The sequence below is a fragment of the Pochonia chlamydosporia genome, chromosome 1 (genome assembly GCF_001653235.2).
Source record: "Pochonia chlamydosporia 170 chromosome 1, whole genome shotgun sequence".
Lineage (NCBI taxonomy): Eukaryota > Fungi > Ascomycota > Sordariomycetes > Hypocreales > Clavicipitaceae > Pochonia > Pochonia chlamydosporia.
This window is the reverse complement of record NC_035790.1, coordinates 3,251,901-3,264,210: the sequence shown is the minus strand read 5'-3', so window position 1 is coordinate 3,264,210 and position 12,310 is coordinate 3,251,901. Positions and strand designations below refer to the sequence as shown.

Here is a 12,310-nt window from a genome sequence, read left to right as displayed (position 1 = left end):
CTGTTCAGGGTAACTCTTGGACATGGACTGACAAGACCGGGTAGTGTGATGGCCGACGTCCTGTATGCTCCAACTGTGACGGCCAAGTCACGCAATGTGCGTATCGAGACGATGTGCCTCTGTCCCAGGAGTCGAAGAGCCTTGTGATTGAGATGATTCGTCTTTTCAGCAGCATGCCATCAGCCGAGGTCGTCGCTCAAATCTTGCAAGAGCTGAAGGATGAAATTGACGCCTCAATAATACTGACTACCTTAAGATCCCGAACAGAAATCCCTTCACGGTCGATGGGCAGTTCCGCCACCACCACGGAAACCAGCAGCGACGCCAGCAAAGTGCCACAGGAACTGGAGACGCAACCTTCCGGAGCATCCAACAGCAGCGGTGCCTTTCAAACTGGTGATGACTCGCCTTGCTTCAAGCATCTTCGATCCTGGGGAGCATGTGTACCAAGCCGCAGTGATAAGGATGCGCTCATGGAGACGGCGGAGGTAGTGCCAACCTTGTCAACCATCCTGTCGTTTCCACCGCTGCCACTCGATGCATACACTTCCCAGTCGCAAACGGACGCGTGGACGCGAACGGGTTGGACAAAGGCCCATATTCTATACCTGTTCGACGTCTTGTTCACGTGGGATATTCTCCCCGTCTGCCTGTTGAGCAAGGACTTGTTTCTCCGAGACTACGACAGCGGCGAAGCGGAATACTGCTCTTCGGCCTTGGTGCATGCGACCCTTGCTCTGGCATCTCGAATGATCAATGAACTTGACAATGTCGATGTCCTCCCATCTGAGTGGCTTGGAAGCACCTTCTTCTTCAAAGAATGCCAAGCGGCTATGCAGGACAAGTCGTGGGAGAACAGCCTCCCAAACATCCAGGCCCTAGGCATGCTCGCTCTATACCAAGTACGCTGTGGGAGAGAAAAAGAAGCATGGGACTGTGCCGTGGCATTTGCCTCCGGTATTGCTGATCTTTGTGGGATAGCGTCTCAGTCTGATGGTGAACACGAGGCACAGTACATGAATGCCTGCACTACAACGTACTGTGGTGCAGTGACGCTGGTTCGGTACGTCGTGATTCTGCCTGCCGCCTTTTGCTACATGTAACCAAATACTAATTGTGGTTACAGTGTATTGCAACTGGCAACCGGGCTGCTCTTTGAGTCCCCAGACCTCCCAATAATCCCAGGATCGCTGGACCTTGATCAGTCACTGTGCAGCACCGGTGACACAAACCAAGGAAACAGCAGCCCCAAACTAAGTATGTGAACAACAAAAAGAAAGAACTCGAACCTAAAATTTATCCGTTCATCGCCATCCCCAGCGACGACTGACAAACTCTTGATCGTAGACATGTACGGCTTGCAGCCGAATGACGCCCAGGCCATCGCAACCCGGATATTCCAACTAACTGAATGGGTCTACATACTGATACGTACAACTCAGACAGCCGAACAAGTGGCATCGGCTGACTTGATAGCAACCTATGCCAAGTGCCTTGACTGGTACAACAGCTCGTTTGCCATGATCCATGCAAAGGGGAACAGGAGCCCCTTTGCGATATTCATGCAGTATGTCTACGGATAAACGTATTGGTCAGCGAGACTGTGCAAACTAACTGGGTAAACAGCATGTTCTACCACTTTTGTCTCCTGTGCATGTTTAGGAGCTTCCTAGGCGTGGTTCTAGAGGGCTCCTCCATTCGACCGCGCGATCTGTGCATGCAGTCCGCCCAGTCTATATTGGCGCTGGCTCAATCGTACGATGACATGTTTACTCTCCGGCAGGTTCCTGGGCTGATGCCCTATCTGATTTGCACAGCGGGCCTGTTTAGTCTCGCCATTGAAGATGTTGGCCTGGGTATGGACCTGGTCCATCTGCGCGTAGGCCACAACGCCTCGCAGCTCCAGCGTTCTCAGCCTGGTGAATCTTCATCTAGTGAAGGGCAAAAGGAGGTTCTGGATGTTCCTCCGCACGTCAAGATGTCTGCGGCGTCCCACGCGCGCTTACTACTCGTTAAACTGAGGTCGACCTATCCTGCTGCGGCGGTGGCGGAGAGGATGTTGCAGGAGGTGATGCTTGCTAGGGATGTGCCGAGCGAGTTGTAGTCTGCTTTTTTAGATGAGAGTTGCATAGCATTATTAGCGGTGAAGGCTAGAGTTCAGAGGCATTGGTTGGCAGGGTTAGAAGGCGGGTTTAAGGCATTCTGCATGTCCAGATGTAGGTAGAGGAGTTATAGGATGTCAAAAGTATTCTACGCTTCAAACGTGCCATCTACGACGCATGAAACCTACGTCACAATATGTCACCATACTGGGTGTGGGCAATGATATGTGGCCAGACAAGATATATTGTTGAAAAGTATCTGTCGCTTTAAATTAAACTTGTTACAATCCAGTGTAATAGTCCCTCGTGCGTGTTAACATGCCAATCTCATGCGCCTGCTTTGCCAACGAAGCCGCGTTGCAATAACACAATCTGCTGAAAACCAACATGAAAGGAAACCGAATCACCACCACCACTAGCAATGAGCATCTCACTCATCGCATCGCCATCTGACGGCATCAGGGTCTAAGCAGCCGCTTTCCTGCCCGCGTCACCCCCATCATCGTGAGCAGATCCCTCACTATTCTCAGATGCGTCACCCGATTCGCCACCGCTAGAGTCGTTTGAGTTCTCAGATTCATCGCCTTCCTCGCTACCAATATTACCAGGTACTGGTTCCAAGTGCGCTTGCAACTAGACTTTACTATTCATCTTTTGTTCACTGCGGCAAGTAATTAGAAGAGGCTCATCACGTCGACCACCGGCGGGGATAAACTTACCAAAAATTGTACTTTTCTCTCAGTTCCTTGTAGCGGTCGGTCTGACTGAACTGATCCCAGACGTCGGAGCGCACGTCTACCGCTAGGTCTGGGATACGACGAGCGAAGGTGAGTCTAGCTGAAACGTCCTCTCCACCTACAGTCCTCTTTAACAGGAGGGATTCGTGGATAGCGCCGACGACTTCTCTTTGGAAATTTTCTTGGATTTCTTTTTCTTGTAAACGTTCTTTGGTGTCTTTCTTGCTTGAGGGCAACGTTAAACGCATCATGACTGGCTGCTTCAGAAGGACTGCATCGCCGGTGAGCTGCACACCTTTTGAAGGCAGCTCAGCTTTCGGTGGTTGCTCAGGTACGTCGGCCATGGTGAGTGACGGAGATTTTGAGTGGTCCTGGGAAAATGAAGGGGGTTGAAGAATTCGTGAGAGTGATGAGGACAAAAAAAATGGTAGCAGCTTGGGAGGCATCCCAGACTTATATACCTTTCCAGCACCAGCATGACGAACGAGGCCTCGTAATTTACTCCATGAATAGAAGTTGCTTTCCAAACGATTCTCAACTTGAAGGAATGCAGTTCAATCATAATCATACCGTTGACTCAGTCGCAGATGCACGTTTCCAGCAACAGGTACTGAACAGCTCTCATTTGTCGTCGATCTCACAAGCGGTGTTGAAATGCAGGGGAATTCTGTTCAGCCCATTCATAGAAACCTCGCTGGTTCTACAATTACGTAGTACGCTACACGACGAGTTCATGCATCTTAACGGCCAAGTTTGTAGCAAATTCCATCATTTTTCAAGACGAGGTACGGAAATACATGTCAAACAGCCAAGTTCGCCTGGACAGATGACTCAATTCATAACGAGTGAACCCTATATTGAACAACCACCTACAGATTATCAAGCTCATCTACCTACGCAACTCTACGTAGTTCAAACCACAGAAGCCATCTATGTACCTCCAGGTTTACGCACGTTCACTTACCAACACGCCATAGCAAGGCACTCATGACGAAAAGCTAATCATCACCGAACCACAAAGACGCCAAACTTGACTTCACACGATGCCCAAGATTCGCCAGAAATAACGTGCAAACCTGCATATCCAACTCACGAGTCGCTCGACTGACCACCTGCAAATCACACACCGGGCTGTATCTACTCAGTCCAAGCAGCGCACTCGGGTTAAGTTCCCTATCGAACTTGACGTAGTGTAGCGGAAATTCAGGGTGTGTCACGAGTGGCGTCCTGAACATGAGCCAGAGAGTGACGCATCCGCCCATATACTTTTCGGCAAGAGCTCGCTCCTCAGGCGGTGAAGGACAATTATAGGTGCGGAACTCGTTGTGGTTCCTACGGTGGGCTAGGAGCTCGCGTTCCGGACGGATTCCATACATGGGTGTCGCGTGGTCCGTCTTTTCTATGGTCCAAGACTCTTTGTCTGCTTTGAATACCTTCAGGGAGGGCATCGTGTCCTGCCATCGAGTGAGAATGTCGCACCAGCGGAGGCAGAATGCGTGGTCCGTCTCACCCGGCACCTGGTAGTCGTGGACCTCTGCTTCGGGGCGTGGGTAGCCATGGTTGGATATTATGATCTCCTTGCCATCGGCATCTAATCCTAGGTTTGTTGTCGACGTGTCCATTGGTGGTGGGTATGCTGCGCAGGCTAGGATGGGACAGTTGTCGAGATAGAGCTCCTCTAGCCCGCCGTTCCTATTGTTCTTGCCCAGATTTGCAATCCAGTCGATTTGCCACACGTGACTGAAGACGTATTTCCCCAGAGCCAGGACTTTCAGGTTGGGAATTCCGGAGCCAGATTCGCCGGTGGGATTCACGAGCCGGAAATCCATCTTGGGATGCCAGCCCCAATAGCCAGCACCGTAGAGTGAAAGGACCCTCAGGTGTTGTGCCAGGCCAGGAGACAGCCAGGTTGTCGGCAGGCTTTCATACATATTTTGCCTGTCTCTATAGTGTATAGCGGGATCGGTCACTGTTATGTTCCGTCCCGTGGTAATAAGGAGCTTTAGATCCCTCAGGTTACCAGAATTAATGACATTCTGGAACGCGGCCGACTTTGTCAGCCGAGTGTCATCATAGTCCGCCAGATTCGCTATCGTGAGAGTGTGTATGGGGATTGGGCCGTCGACGAAAGCATCGTCGTCAGACACATGGTAATCACTGGTCAGTATGCCCCCGTGAATTCGCAAATCCGAGTCTATTTTCTGCTGCTCTTTGGCAGACCACGTCCCATCAAGGCACCGAAACACGGTGTCTAAAACGCTGTACCGAAAGACGGTAGATTCTTCCAAGGCGTACGTGGATGTTGAACGCCCAGGCTTTGCGCAGTGTGGGCTGAACCGTAGATGCAGTGTATGCAAGTTGCGAAAGAAGCGCAGACAAGGCAAGTGTTTCGCGAAGCGTGTCAGCAAGAGGTAAGGGTGATAGACATGATCGACGAAGCGGCCACCGACCCAAGTATCGCAGGTAGCTTCTCGGACATGATCTCGCAAGCTTGGTGACAAAGCGATGTTCATGAAGTGGCCATCCATGACACGGATCGCCTCCAAGCGAACATGTCGGAATACGAATGACGTTGCCACGGGAGTCATGTCACGGCAAACCAGCCGACAGGCAAGGAAGTCTTCTTGTTGTAGGATGTCGAAGGAGAGCATGTAATGGAGGACGTCGTCGGGAAGCTGCGGCTTCTGCCTGTCTACAGCTTCTCCCATCTCAACGGTGGAAGCCATGGCGAGGGCTATAAGGTGTGTCTGGATGAAGATGTTTAGAAATTATTGCCACAAAAGAAAGAAGAACATGAACAAAGATAAATATATCCCTAATTATGGCCACGTGGACTCTTACTTTATACCTTATATCTAACCTTGTATCATTCTAAGCGTGGGTGGTTGGGGGATAGTTCTGTAAGTCCGCACCGCCTGTTATTTGAGTTTACGCTGTTTCAAAACAAACTTTGGCAGTGCAGAAGGACCAAGAATCTAAGCATGACAAGGGCAAACGATGATCAGATCAGTCGTGCTTGCCTAGCTGCTTCGGAGCGAGAGCTGCGCCTTTACCATCCAAGACTGGTAAGGAGCACAGCTAATTCGGTGCATCGTCACACTCTGTGATTGCACCATGCACAATAAAGACATCGAAAATCCACAGGCAATTCGTGATACGGCATTCAGGGTCTTTTTGTAGAGGCGCCAAGGCAATACTAGACGGAGTAGTTCCAACATGGCCTGGACGGCTACCAGATTGGACGTGGGAACAATGAGAGAACGAGTCATGGGTGCTGCAAATCTCTAGTCAGCCTGAACAAGACTCTACGATACAAAAGACAAAAGTAAGCACAAGCACATAGAATGTCTCCCTGCAAAAAAAGCGAAAACTCAATGCACATATAAGCAACGCAGAGTGAGAGGGATGTTTCAATCTTCCATCTCTAATAGACGTTCGACCCACGGAGGAGTGAAGAGCAGAACGCATATGCTGAAATGGGGGGTAACAGTTTCAACGTGAACCAACAAAGAGTCAAACCGAAATGGTTCAATGCATCATTATCATCACCTGTTCCGAGTCTGTATACAAATAGCCACCCATCTGCCCGGTGGTATCATAACCCCAACGCCATTGCGCCGAATCATATGCGGTTTGTCAGTGTCATCATTTCAAGTTCATGTTCGCCCTAACCCCTGGCGTTAGGTTCGGTTCTGTCAATGTTTCTGGTTTGGCATAATGCAGAGAGCCTTACTGGTCCAGCCCCAAGTAGTCTGCCGCAGCCAAAAGCTCCAGACACAACTCTACAGGAATGTCCATGTCAGGGACATCATCGCTATTCCGGTAACGGTACCAGTAGTGGAAGTACTCGACCACTTTGTCGAGAACCATGCCACTATGTTCAGGAAGTAAAGAAACGTATTAGCTGCCGGCTCGCGACAAAAGCAGCAGAAACCACAGGGGAGGGCAAGGGCGGCAGCCAGAATGGTTATGCATCCGGTGACAGTCAGTTCAAGTGTAGTGAACAATCAACCAGCCCGGCCAGCTAAGAAGCGGCGTTCTGTCATGGATAGATGAACATGTTGTTGCATCTTGATTGCTCTGTCTTCATCCTACCGGCCACAGTTGGACGTCGAGAATAGCGCATCAACCAACCAACCAGCCAGCATGCCATGAGCTTACCTCATTTCTTGAAAGACACAGCGTGCATCTTTAGCCTCGGCAAACTGGCCTGCGCCTGTTGTGAGTTGAATTGAACTCGGGTGGTGGTTGGGAATTGCATTCACGCACTTCTCACATCCAGCATGCCCTTGATGATCGGGCTCACCATGGCAGCTTCGCGCAAAACGACAAACTCGAATCCATCGCCAGATATGAGAGTGACGTATTTGCTTGGAGACTGCAGCATGGCCATGGTGAATTGGTGGCGCGTTCACAGACTGTTGTGACGCTGGAGGTTGTGCATCTGGAGGATGAGAAGGAGGAAAAAAGAATGAATTTGGTGTCGTGAAGATTTGTTCTGCACAAGCGATAGATAAAAGTGGGTCTCTGTAGGAACCAACCATCGCTCTGCTTTTGGAGCCAACCAACTTACTCTGTGCTTCGATCTGGTGAAATCGCAACCCTCGGACAATCTTGAGTGAAAGAAGATAATAAAATCATGAAGAAATGACATCGTGTAGGGAAATTTGAAACTTGAATGACAACCCAATGTATCTTAGTTTGGAAGCTTGGCTTGGACTACAGACGGATGCAATAGCTTCCTTCTAACTGAAACCAACCATTGCCAGGACATGGTTATGCCTTTGCTGCTTTGATATATCAGAAACCCATGGAAAAATAAATTCGCTTCGAAAGAAAATACCCGTTTCGAAACATGTCATTCTCGCCCTCCCCACATGGTTTTCGTTATTGGGGTCACAAGATTTGCATGCATAAACGGCCTTGGGTGATCAAGCTTATGAAAACTTGGACAGGTCTGGTCCTACTGCTGAAGGCTTATGTACAATGTACTATGTGCAAATACAGAATGTAGACAACTCTGTTCCTCCGAGAGCAATGCTGTTGTGCTGTTTGAGTAACACGTTCATTTGTTATCTGGATCCACCGTGCCAAGTGTTGGAAATCTATGTTTAGCACAAGATCACAATCAGCACGGCTTAGCTCCATTTTCAAAGGCAATCCATCCATTGTCCCTCAGCAAAAGGGAAACAATGTTTGATATGGCAAAGTACCCACATAGCGAGCAATTTACCATGAGCAGGGTGATGTGCTCGTACATACGGAGTACATACTTCGCACTTCCTCCGGTGACGCACCTCGACTGGAGGGTGGTGCCCCACTTTTCTTGCGAACACCATCCAAGCTCCAGACCCTCCCACAGCCCGCTGCGGTCCAATTGGTCACTGGCTCTCGGTTGCCCGGTCAACATGTTTACCAGTCCGGTTTCGACTTGTCCACTTCAACATCCATCAAAGCTCACCCGTCGTCCCGCCCTTTGCCCAGCTTGAGCCAGACAAGACAACGGCGAAGAAGCACGAGACTCCAAGTGCCATCCATCCGTCCACTACACCATTTTGCACCTTTAACTTTCCTCCTCTTCGACATATTCAGCACCACTAGGGAGATATCAACATTGTCATCTTCATCTCCCAATCGAGAAGCAGAAACATATCTTGACCGAAACATCCCTTGACACAGACCACATTCCTTGCGTCTCGGCAGCTGGCAAGCAACGTGCGGACGACTGCCATTGTGCGGAAGCGGGTTCCATCTGAAGAGTCTTCTTCTTTGCGACAAACGACGTTTCCTTTCGTCTCCTCTTTAAGTTGCACACAATTCTTCACACCGGCATGGCTTCGCAATACCGCAATTCATACTACGCACCAGCCAGCCATGAGCAGCCGCGACGTCAACAACGCACGCGCTCCAGCGACGGAACTGTCAGCACAACAGTGAGCTCATCATCTGGTCGGGAGTCTGCAGCAACCCACATGACGGACGTGCCCTCGTACTCGAAAAAGATTGTGGTGGTCGGCGATGGCGGCTGCGGCAAGACCTGTTTGCTCATCAGCTACAGCCAAGGCTATTTCCCAGAGGTAGGACGAACCGCGCATCGACACATTGTGGCTCGACAGGCTAACCACGTTTGCAGAAATATGTCCCGACTGTCTTTGAAAACTACATTACTTACCCCACGCATGGTCCTACCGGAAAGACAGTCGAGTTGGCATTGTGGGATACTGCTGGCCAAGAGGAATACGACCGTCTGCGCCCTCTGTCTTATCCCGAGACTGATTTGATCTTTGTTTGTTTCGCCATTGACTGTCCCAACTCACTGGACAATGTTTTGGACAAGGTACGTTTCCACAACTTTTAGGGGGGGTTGTGCTGTTTCTCATGCTGACAATATGCAGTGGTACCCTGAAGTCCTTCACTTCTGCCCTTACACGCCACTCATCCTCGTTGGCCTCAAGTCAGATCTGCGTTACAAAAAGACCTGCATCGACATGCTCAAGACGCAGGGCCTGACGCCAGTCACCACCGAACAGGGACTCGCAGTGTCCGAGAAGATGGGCGCTCAGTACATGGAGTGCAGCAGCAAGGAGATGCTTGGCGTCGACGAGATCTTTGAACGCGCCATTCTCACAGTTGTTGCCAATGACAGGAGGAACCAAGACGCCATGCCCACCAGTTCTCGCACCGACAAGGCCCTGCCAATTCCGGGGATGAAGCCTCCGAAGAAGAAGAAGAGACGATGCCAGCTCCTCTAACTGCCTCCAAGAACCAACTTTTCGTCTTGGAGAGCCCAGTCAACCAATAAGGACTGGCTTGTCGCATACAGAATTGTAATGACCACGCATGAGATCTCTCCGACCGCTTCTACACGTTTTTTTATTTATTACGATTGCACTTATTACGAACAACCATGGACACACTCTGCCTCAGAGAGGAATGGAATAACACGGTCCATGGAAGGACAGGTATCCTTGGCTTGAACTGTGTTTGCATTCTCTCGAGGATTTGGTACATATTACGTCGGAAGTGGCGTGAAGGTGACCCGAGTGGAATGGAGGAATATGACGGGTGAAATGAGGGAGATTGTGGGAGTCGTGGGAAATACGTATACTCGATAGGGATGGGATGTGAATTTTGTTTCCATGGTATAGTTGCATTTACTGTGTTTGCTTTCATTTGTACGATGGCCTGTTGAGTCTGGGTTGGGTAGGGAATAACAAAAAATTCTTCTATCTTGTGTCGTGATTCGTGACTGTGTAACCGTGACCTTCCTATTCGCCTGTAGTAATATCTCTCTCGTAGCTGTTGCTCGTGTCATTCATTTTGTTCGCCTTGTTCTTCCTGTTCTGCTTTGTCGCCTTGTTGTTTCGACTCATCCTTTGCCATGACATTTTCGAATTGCGACCATAGCGCTTCTACGGAGGAGAATTCATTGCCGACCTGTTTGGTTAGCGTGCTTCTTGTCGGGGACTACATAGGACGTACTTCTATGACGGACTCGAGGGAACGGTTTAGCTTATTGATGTTTGCGAGGACGTGTTCGAAGCTCTGGTCCATTAGCTTTCTCTTCAGCTCCCAAATCATGTTGTGGGATGGCACCAACCATTGCGATATCGCTTATGAGTGCTTCGCGCTGCTGTTCAAAGTAGGTCTTCTCGCGAAGGTCCATCTCGGACGTACGCTGGCGCTTAGCCATTGTGTTTCCGGGTGAGGTTGTTGTCGCGTTGTTGCGCGTGGTGTGTGGGGTTGAGGATTGGAGTTTGGAGGTCTCTGGTGGAGACGAAGCGTCACTGTGGTTCAACATGCATCACAGGCTAGGACATACTTGATGGGAACGGAAAGTAATGCACATCGTCAATGTGTCCATTAAGCAACGAATTAAGTGGTCTCATCCGAGCCAGATGCATTTATATACAGATACATAACCCACTCGTACAGTGAATGATTTTTCTTGTCCAAGTTGCGTATAATCTTCGACTTTCAAAACCCGCCATGCAAATAACATCCCTGAAATACAAGCAAGGGTTTCTCTTTTTTCTACCATTGTGAGAGGAGCATTATACATCTTGACCCAACGCCGGCCCCCAAAGATTCACGTATTTTTTTCGCCATAGTAGTACATGGCATGCGTTTTATCCACAGCCGCATGCCTGGATTTATAATGTGTTTCCCCAGAGGGAGGATTATGAGGAGTGAGGAGTGTAGACATGGTTTAAGCGTTCTTGACGACGCCGACCTTGGCGGCTCGCAGGACACGGCCGTTGAGCTTGAAGCCCTTTTGCTGGACGTGGAAGACGAGGTTGTTCTCCTTGTCGGGTTGGGGGGCCATAAAGGTGGCCTCGTGCTCGTTGGGGTTGAACTTTTCGCCTTCCGGGTTTAGCCGCTCGAGGCCGTGCTTGGCGAGGGTCTGCATGAGGATGCTTTCCGTCATTTTGAGGCCGTCGTAGAGGTTGATGAGGTCCTTGGAGGCTTCGTCCTTGGAGGTGAGCTTCTCTGAGGGGACTGTGATGAGGGCGCGGTCCAGGTTGTCGACGCTCTCGACTAGGTCTTTGGCGAATTTTTGGATGGCGAATTCTCGGGCTGTCTTGACTTCGCGCTGCGTGCGGTCTTGGAGATTGCGGAAATCGGCAACAGTGCGCATGCACTTGTCCTATTTTCATTGTTAATTGGATGTTGAAACGGGATATAAAATATCCAGAGAACCACAAACCTTCCAGTCCCGAGCTTCGGCATCCTTAGCCTCCAAGGACTTCTTCAGCTCAGCGACAGCATCCGTCTCACCCGCACCCTCCTTGGCCTCAGTTTCGGCCTTCTCGCCCTCAGCAGGCGCCTCCTTGGCATCGCTATACCACCGAGCGACGGTCGGCTGAGCAGCTCTTATTGACCACGCAGCAGGGGCGTTGTTCTGGAATTGGGTTCGCAGCAAAGGCTGGTTAGCTCCAAGGCGAGGAGCAGAGCGCAGAGCTCTGGAGGAGGTAGTGAGGGCTTGGCGCAACATTGTGAGAGGTGGTATGGTAGTTGTGCGAAGGGACGGAGAGTTCAATTGTAAATGCGCAGGTAATTGAGGGTATCGCGTGAGCTGGAAATGTCTTCGGGACGAATGGCTCTGAAATTTCAATGCCGGATAACGGAGGCAAAAGGGATGCGGCGTGGCGGATCAACTCCGGACCGTCCGCCAAGGCAGGCACCAGCCGCAGCACTGGAGCTGCTTTGATGCGCTTTGGTGGCTGGTGCTGCATTTGGGCAAGTCAAAGGACTGGCGGCTGTTGGCACTGCGACACGCGCTCTGTGGCAACCTGGCGGCTGTCAGAGCTCCATTCGATTCGATATCCAATCCAGCATTGAACCTCACATCATCCACATCACCGCTTCACATCAATCCACAACCACCACCAACGACGCTCGCTTCTCCGTCTCTAGCGAGCATTACCAACCGCCCTCGCCTTTATCAAGCTCTGTAACCCTCTCAGGCAG

At 50.4% G+C, this 12,310-nt stretch overlaps 7 protein-coding genes across 7 annotated transcripts; 2 read left to right on the top strand and 5 right to left on the bottom strand.

The window, feature by feature from the left end:
- Positions 1 to 173: 173 nt before the first annotated feature.
- On the top strand, positions 174 to 2,104 carry VFPPC_00831 (nitrate assimilation regulatory protein nirA; the record flags this gene model as incomplete). The annotated part of the gene is made up of 4 exons (XM_018280772.1): positions 174 to 1,063; positions 1,127 to 1,257; positions 1,348 to 1,567; positions 1,627 to 2,104. The coding sequence occupies 4 exons, from the start codon at positions 174 to 176 to the stop codon at positions 2,102 to 2,104; spliced, it is 1,719 nt and encodes a 572-aa protein (XP_018149097.1).
- Positions 2,105 to 2,567: 463 nt separating this feature from the next.
- On the bottom strand, positions 2,568 to 3,183 carry VFPPC_00830 (hypothetical protein; the record flags this gene model as incomplete). The annotated part of the gene is made up of 2 exons (XM_018280771.1): positions 2,568 to 2,694; positions 2,822 to 3,183. The coding sequence occupies 2 exons, from the start codon at positions 3,181 to 3,183 to the stop codon at positions 2,568 to 2,570; spliced, it is 489 nt and encodes a 162-aa protein (XP_018149096.1).
- Positions 3,184 to 3,837: 654 nt separating this feature from the next.
- VFPPC_00829 (F-box domain-containing protein) lies at positions 3,838 to 5,565 on the bottom strand (the record flags this gene model as incomplete). The annotated part of the gene is made up of 1 exon (XM_018280770.1): positions 3,838 to 5,565. One exon carries the CDS (start codon positions 5,563 to 5,565, stop codon positions 3,838 to 3,840), a length of 1,728 nt encoding a protein of 575 aa, XP_018149095.1.
- Positions 5,566 to 6,506: 941 nt separating this feature from the next.
- VFPPC_15236 (Skp1 family protein) lies at positions 6,507 to 7,232 on the bottom strand (the record flags this gene model as incomplete). The annotated part of the gene is made up of 4 exons (XM_022428960.1): positions 6,507 to 6,513; positions 6,573 to 6,713; positions 7,001 to 7,049; positions 7,109 to 7,232. The coding sequence occupies 4 exons, from the start codon at positions 7,230 to 7,232 to the stop codon at positions 6,507 to 6,509; spliced, it is 321 nt and encodes a 106-aa protein (XP_022284697.1).
- A 1,438-nt stretch (positions 7,233 to 8,670) lies between these two features.
- On the top strand, positions 8,671 to 9,591 carry VFPPC_00827 (ras family domain-containing protein; the record flags this gene model as incomplete). The annotated part of the gene is made up of 3 exons (XM_018280769.1): positions 8,671 to 8,916; positions 8,973 to 9,176; positions 9,235 to 9,591. 3 exons carry the CDS (start codon positions 8,671 to 8,673, stop codon positions 9,589 to 9,591), a joined length of 807 nt encoding a protein of 268 aa, XP_018149093.1.
- A 559-nt stretch (positions 9,592 to 10,150) lies between these two features.
- VFPPC_12909 (DASH complex subunit dad1 domain-containing protein) lies at positions 10,151 to 10,532 on the bottom strand (the record flags this gene model as incomplete). Its single annotated transcript, XM_018290686.1, has 3 exons — positions 10,151 to 10,276; positions 10,322 to 10,384; positions 10,440 to 10,532. 3 exons carry the CDS (start codon positions 10,530 to 10,532, stop codon positions 10,151 to 10,153), a joined length of 282 nt encoding a protein of 93 aa, XP_018149092.1.
- A 516-nt stretch (positions 10,533 to 11,048) lies between these two features.
- VFPPC_00826 (GrpE nucleotide exchange factor) lies at positions 11,049 to 11,834 on the bottom strand (the record flags this gene model as incomplete). Its single annotated transcript, XM_018280768.1, has 2 exons — positions 11,049 to 11,486; positions 11,547 to 11,834. 2 exons carry the CDS (start codon positions 11,832 to 11,834, stop codon positions 11,049 to 11,051), a joined length of 726 nt encoding a protein of 241 aa, XP_018149091.1.
- Between the last annotated feature and the right edge of the window lie 476 nt (positions 11,835 to 12,310).